Source organism: Paramormyrops kingsleyae, chromosome 3, assembly GCF_048594095.1.
Source record: "Paramormyrops kingsleyae isolate MSU_618 chromosome 3, PKINGS_0.4, whole genome shotgun sequence".
Taxonomy (NCBI): domain Eukaryota; kingdom Metazoa; phylum Chordata; class Actinopteri; order Osteoglossiformes; family Mormyridae; genus Paramormyrops; species Paramormyrops kingsleyae.
In genome coordinates this window covers 30,833,261-30,840,257 of record NC_132799.1, presented here as the reverse complement: position 1 = coordinate 30,840,257, position 6,997 = coordinate 30,833,261, and the positions used below count along the sequence as shown (strand labels likewise).

Genomic DNA, 6,997 nt, shown 5'->3' with positions numbered 1-6,997 from the left:
TGGTTTTCCCGAAATGTATTGTACCGAATTAGATTTGTTGCTTGTACCTATGGAGAAAGCGGTTTTCTCCGATTTTGTCTGAATGAGGGTCAAAGTTTTCACATTCTCAGAGAATCAGGTTATCAGAGAAGTCTAAGAGATTTGTGAGAATGGGGATTTAAAAAAAATATCCACAATGATACTATTCGATTCATATGCTACACTGTACTTATATTTTGCTGCCATCTAGTGGTACATATGTAATACAACGGTGAAAAATAATGGTTCTCAAGCCAGAGCTCAGGCCTCTGAACTAGTCCCTATTCTTTGACACATTTAAACGTAATAATTAAAATCGCGATTACTTAGGTCTGTTGTGCAAAAGAGAAACAAAACTGTAAAATGGCTTGAGTGGGTCCAAAATAAACCTACAAAATGTAAACTCATAGTCCACTCCTATAAATATGAACCACTAACATAAAATACAGTGGTAATTCAATTTTCATCTAATAACCTTTAAATAATAACCTAATGACATTAACCTCAGCAAGGCTCTTAACCCCCAGCTAAAGATATTAATAACCATTAATGTCAATGGGAATAATTGACAACAACAAACCACATGAGATCCATATACATTGCTCTTTTTATTAAAAAAAAGTTTTTACAGTTTATTTATACACAACTATTTCAAAGGTCTTAATCATATTTGGGGGCATTTGTCAGCTTTGACCATGTCCCATACGTCACAATTCAAAGTAAAGCGAATAAAAAAAAAAAAGAAAATGCAAGAAAAACCTAAAAATGGGTTCTGTGGTCATTACCTCAGATTCCCAATGCACTCCTCGGGGACCTGCAGACCACATTTTTGCTCCCTCCCAGCTCCCAGCAAAAATGTGGACTGTCTGCAGGTCCCCGAGGACCGAACTGGGAAACATCGCATTACAGATGAACAATTCCAATGCCTGATGAGAGTCAAGCGAGTCGCCGTGACTGGTGGCTGTTCATGCCATGGTCGTCCCCCAGACCCATAACAGACTTGCACTGAGACTGGCGGGCAGATTGATAAGGGAGCAGAGGGCCACAGATGTGGGCCGGCCCTAGGAAACCTCAGCGTTCCGGCACCCTCGACGGACGACTGCTCTCTCTCGCCAAAAAAAACAGAAACAGGCTGGCACAGTCAAGAGGGAGGCCTGTGCACTGATGGGTATGGTGCTGGTTTGGGGATTGGGGTCTTGGAACCACAGTGGTTAACATGCAAGGCCACCATTCCTGTTCCACCCACCACACTGACTCAGGTTTAAGTACAGCTGGGGAGGGATACTTGACAGCCAATGGTCTGAACTCATTTTTGGAGGAAGAAAAAAATAATAATCCTGCAACAGACATAATCAGATAATTTTATTTATTTAATAAATTTACAAGGGAAGCATACTTAAGGTTCTTTCAGAGTCTTGGATATTTTTTTGTCATTTAAGACCTTAAATTTAGGGCTAAAAAAAACCAAACAAATATATACTCTTTTTTTAAGGGGGGGAGCTAACGTTCAGTTGCTAATGGCCTACACAGATTGTCATGTAACAATGTTGCCATGCACTGCTCAAAAAGTTTACTACAGAAACAACGACATGGTCCTAAAAAATGGCGTTTTTGTGTCCCTCGTTCTGAGGGACAGGAGCCAGGACAGAGCATTCTTAAACTGTGTAACATTCCACAGATGTCCCTTCTAATTATGAACCACATTTTCCTGTTTCTTACTTATGAACTGTAATATAATGCTGCAAAAATATTTATAAAACCACACAAGGGGGAGGGGGATGTAAGAATTCAAATTTACTCTTATGGTACGTGAAGGAACTGCAGAACCTGGACTGGAACAATGTGTTTTGGTATAAAAAGCCACTCTTTTCACTGAAAAATAAAGATGGACAACCCAGAGCTCAAAGCAGCCTGCTACTGATAGGCATGTTGAACAAGCCATGAAAGACCAGTCAGTCCAGCATGCTTAGTTTCCCAGGCTTCAGGCCAGAACCAGTAGCTTAACTGGGCATACATCAACTGGCTGACCCAATTTGGATGTTTGGATTCTAGTCAAGACCAAATTGGACCATCTAATTCCCATTATTGTTCAAGCCTATTGGAGTCTTAGAGAGGGAAACAGATGGGGGATTTAAAATTAAAAAAATCTAAATAAAAAAAGATAGTTCATCTTTTATTCCATTGTGGCATGGATTGCATTCTACTGGTTTGACATATAATTTCTTCGTATAAGCAGAGACACCCCTGGCAGCTCTCTTTCCATGGTGTAATGTCATGTTTTGTCTAAAACAAAACTAAATCCCCATATGGTATCAAACACTGACCTGTACATGTTTCCAGAACTTGCATAAAGGGAAAAGAAAGGATGTTAACATCTTTGGGTATCTTTTTTTAAACCACAGAATAGAATTAATAAACAAAATTACTTATATTTTCCTTGACAGGACATTAGTTCAAACAAGCCAAACAAGTAATAAATCCAGACATTTTTAAATTTGAATTCACCACCCAGCAAACTAACTATCCCTACGTAAGTCAAACACCTATTATAGTTTAGCACAAGCGATAGGCAAGTTGATTAAAGTGTAACACGGTAACAAAGACCTGAAAATTCCCCTGCATTTACCACCATCTAGTGAGTAGCCAAGTAATTCACTACGCTTTACATACGTTACTCTAGCCTTCGAACAGAAGATATTCAAGCTGGACTTTATCTTTTTATAGTATACTAGCTCAAAGCCCTACACAACTTCACTTCTGTATCATGCCACAAAGTACAAAAGGATGTTCAGAGACGGGGGGGGGGGGGAGGTTGGGGGTGGGGGAGGAGAGAGAGACGCACAGGTTTTCCAAAAACTGAGAAGATGAAGTTAGGAGGCGGGAGGCGGACACTTGGGAAGACGAGATTCCGCTCGCTCTGACGGAGAAAAAGTAGAAAAGTCTCTGTGCTTTACAGACACCATTAGACCCTGTCCGTCTGCCTAAAGGGGTTCCGTCTTCAAAACCAGCAGAGGATTTTTCCGGCTACGTGGTCTGACACAGGCGTATTTGGCTGCGCAGTCACACTCGGAGGTCCTTGCCGTGGGCTGCTGCCTCTATGCAAAGAGCTTGCCGTGCGGGCAGGTACGGCACACGCAGTGACGGGAGGGTCATACCTCGTTCATTTACACCTCCCCTTAAGCAATACACTCAAGAAAGCCCACCTACAGGCAGAAACGAAACCTTTTAAATCTTTGGGGGGGGGGGGGGTGCTCGACGGTCAGCAGATTAACATACCAGCCAAATGGGTTCAGAAATCATTCTCCCTTGGAGTGGACAATGGCCGCTTCTTAAATGTTTGCTTTTTTGCAAAGGGACTGGTAAGGCTCACAGGATCCAAATGTAAAAAGAATTATGGCATCTTTAAATCTGATCCGAAGGCAAAAAAAAAAAACCCACTTAAAATTGTTCTTGAAGCCGCATTTCCCATTTTTATGATTTCTATTCCAACAACTTCTGAAGCAACGAGATCCCATCCAGAATGGCCTTTTACAGCAGAGATGTGCTAAGTGCAAAGAAATACCAAGCAGGGAACCTGCTAGACAGTGTTTAACGGATGTATCCAATTTGAACCAAAAAAAAAAAACCAAAACAAAAACGTTTCAAGGGGGGAGATTAAACGGAAGGGAGCTTCACATCCCATTCCCGATGTGACAACCATCCGCGACATCCTAAATTTCTGTCCCCCCCCCCCCCAGGCTTTCGGCGCATCGGTCACGGAGAGGTGGAGCACACTCAAGCATTACCCGCAGCTTCGCCGTGAGAGGTTTTCCGTCGTGTCCTACAGTTTTCGGCTGCACGTGAGCGAAGTAGACTGGAGGGCTGCGCGGCGCATGCAGTCAGGCTACGAGGCTAATGCAGCGGAATGTGGGAACGCTAATGCGCCTCGGGCGGACAAATGACCGGGAAAATGAGGAACACATACAGGGTGAGATACACACCAACGCTATATCCATAAAAATCCTTGTTTTAGTAATAAAAAAAAATTGCCTTGTTTAAATATGAATATCATAGTCTGCTTCTCAGGGTTAGGAAATCATATAGTCTGTTGTTTAAGGGAGCCGCAAGGTACTACAACTCCATATCCTGGGCCTCATCCTCCGAAAAATCTGACATGGAGCTCTCTGACGAAGAGTCCCCGGCACCCTCCTCCTGCTCCTTCAGCGCCTCCTCTGTTGCATATTTCTGGATGTATTCTGCAGAGGATAAAAGGGAAGGCAGTTACACAGTGTCCCCACTGCTATACAGTGAGGTAAACAGCAACATCCCACAAAAGGTTTCTCTTATCTAGGGGTTGGAGCTGCAGGGTGCAGCAAGGAATAGTACTGGGTCCCATAGGGAAAGGGTGGTGGCGGCTAACCTTTGATTTTCTGTTTGTACTCCTCTGGTCGGTGGAGATACATGGCAGCAGCATCCCCATTCAGGGGGTCAATGGGGTTGGGGTACGCCAACAGTTGAGGCAGGAACGACTCAAAGATATTGGTTAGATCTGCAATGAAAATATATTTGTTATACTAGTACCTATAGACATGTCCTTTAAATAGAATGATAAATCTCCACCTTCAGAAAAGGGAGTCCCATCCATGTCTTGTTAAACTTGCTCAGTAAGCCTCTGATAGTTCTACATACGTCTTGCCAAGTCACATGAATTATATTGGTGCAGTATTGTAACTTTCAGCTGGTTGTCACTGTTGTGCAAAACGCTACTTCAAGCACCAAGAAAATCCTCATAACCACAGCAGTCCCTACTTTCAGTTTTTGCAAGTTGGTTGAATGAAATGGATGAAATGGTTTATAAAAGTGACTGGTACAACTGGTGTTTCCCATCTGCATAGATCCAGCAGACCAATCAGAACACAGTATCTGATTTATTTTCGATAAACCCAACAATTAGTGGAAGTGATTAGTGGGAATTAAAACAAAACCAGTAACAAGCAAAATGGTTAATAAAATACAGTGCACTGCCCTTTCAACAATGCTTAGCTATACAATCATACTGACAAATCAAAAGGATGGATAAAACGTTTTTGATAAAGTAAGAAGTTCTGATGGATGGATGGATGGATGGATGGATGGATGGAGGCTCAGGGTGGAGCAGTGGCACGTTGGAGAATATGGCACAGCCAGCTACATGCTGCTAATCATTAGTGAAAGGGACTTCGTTTAGAGACATAGGGACATTTCACGACCTTGACTGTGCCAGGAATTACCTCATTAGCAGTATGAGAAATAAGAGGATTAAGCTTCTCTGCTGAGGGCAGAACTCTATACCCCAGACTACACCACAGCAGACACCCAGCAGCAGGTCCAAACGGACCCAAGGAAAGCTCCCCCAAGCCCCAGTCGATCATAAAATTGTCCCAGTGGGACTACTCTCACCGTAAAGGGCTGTCCACGTCTGGTTAATGACATCTAGACACACGGTCCCTGACCTTGAAGGCAGAGAGGGAACATGGATGTTAATCTCTACAGGGCACATCTCTCCTCTTAAGGCTCACCTCTGGTAGGACACTCCTCATGACACAAACGAGTCAATGCTGGGTCCCCTGCCCTCTCTAGGGCGGTCGGTCTCAACTTGCAAGCGCGTCATGTGACAAACATAAGCACCATTCACGCTTGGTGCAGCATTTCATACCCCGTGACTGAATGTTTACAACTTTTACTGCCCAGAAGGAAAGTGTCAGCGAGACTGCTCTATGCTATTGAGACAGATGTTTCTGCTCTCAGCTGGACAGAAAGGAGAGAGAGGGACATCGACTGTTAACCGTTTCAAAATGTAGGCATAATTCATGGTCTGCAGAAAGAAAAAACATACTGCAGCCACTCTGGGATAAAACAGATTCAAAGACTCCGAATCAAGCTGCGAGTCGGATACAGGACAGGTTTATCATGTACATAATTCATGATTGTTGAAATGATATCTTCACTTACGCTTCATCGATGTTGGGATGAAAAATTTTATTCATGAATCCTGGAAGGGGGAAAAAAAAACAAAAACAAAACTGACACACTTAACGTGACCACTTTCTGGGTATTTTCATTCAACTTCCTTAGAAACAAACATAAAGTTGTTGTAATTTAGATCCTATATTTATGAATGTGGCTTTTTCCCAAAAGTCAGCCAGTCTAAACAAGCGCATTTAGCCAGTCTACATTCTTAGGCTTTCAGGTTCTGAATCTGTCTGTCTGCTGTCGAATCCATTCATATGAAAAAGCCATGAGATTAACTGAATATTTTAACATGATCATTAATAACGTATCAAAGCCTCGGGGCTGATGACTTCTATGCCTTGTCAGAGGTCGTCCCCACAAAACAGAATGCGAGACAAACCCATTGCCAAGATAAGTGAGCTTGACAGGAAACAGGCAAAGTTTAATTGACCTGGGATGCAGCATCCTTCAGGTTCAACAGATATATTAACACCCAAAAACGTGTTAATAACAGTGTTCCTGGGCTGAACTGAGAAACAAAACAAATCTCTAGCATTTTTTTTTATAGAGCACAGTGATGTGGGGAAATCCATGACTATACCTATAGATGGAGATTTGAAGGGGTATTTGTCCGGTAGGTCTACTCGCACTTTCCACACTCCACCTTCATATGGCGCTATAGAGACAAAAAAGAAAGAAAAAAAAAATCCATCTGTGAAACATGCGCATGCAAACACACAGGGGGGGAGGGGGGTAACCGTGGAGAGTAAACACGTGTTACAAACAAATACGAATAATTTCCGAGACTTGAGTTGACACTGGAACATGTAGAATCATCTCACCCACAACATATCTAAGTGTCGCCCGTTTTGCACATCTAAGAACTTGAACACACTTTGTTTTTCTTTGTATCTAACTGGTTTGGTCACCTTCCAGTAAGGGATCAGGGACTCATCGTTGGATATTCACTGGGTGGTGGGCCAGCGACGTCGGTTCATTTGCCTGATTA

At 42.8% G+C, this 6,997-nt stretch overlaps 1 protein-coding gene across 3 annotated transcripts in view; it reads right to left on the bottom strand.

The window, feature by feature from the left end:
- Nucleotides 1–602: 602 nt before the first annotated feature.
- Nucleotides 603–6,997, bottom strand: part of LOC111859036 (ubiquitin-conjugating enzyme E2 H) — an 18,996-nt gene continuing 12,601 nt past the window's right edge. For all 3 annotated transcript variants that reach the window (XM_023841352.2, XM_023841355.2, XM_023841354.2), the window contains 5 exons: nucleotides 6,590–6,664; nucleotides 5,989–6,028; nucleotides 5,437–5,489; nucleotides 4,418–4,546; nucleotides 603–4,253 (listed from right to left, as the gene is read on the bottom strand). In XM_023841352.2, coding sequence (XP_023697120.1) covers nucleotides 4,129–4,253; nucleotides 4,418–4,546; nucleotides 5,437–5,489; nucleotides 5,989–6,028; nucleotides 6,590–6,664 — 422 coding nt within the window. In that variant the 3' untranslated portion in view covers nucleotides 603–4,128. The remainder of the gene's footprint in view (nucleotides 4,254–4,417; nucleotides 4,547–5,436; nucleotides 5,490–5,988; nucleotides 6,029–6,589; nucleotides 6,665–6,997) is intronic.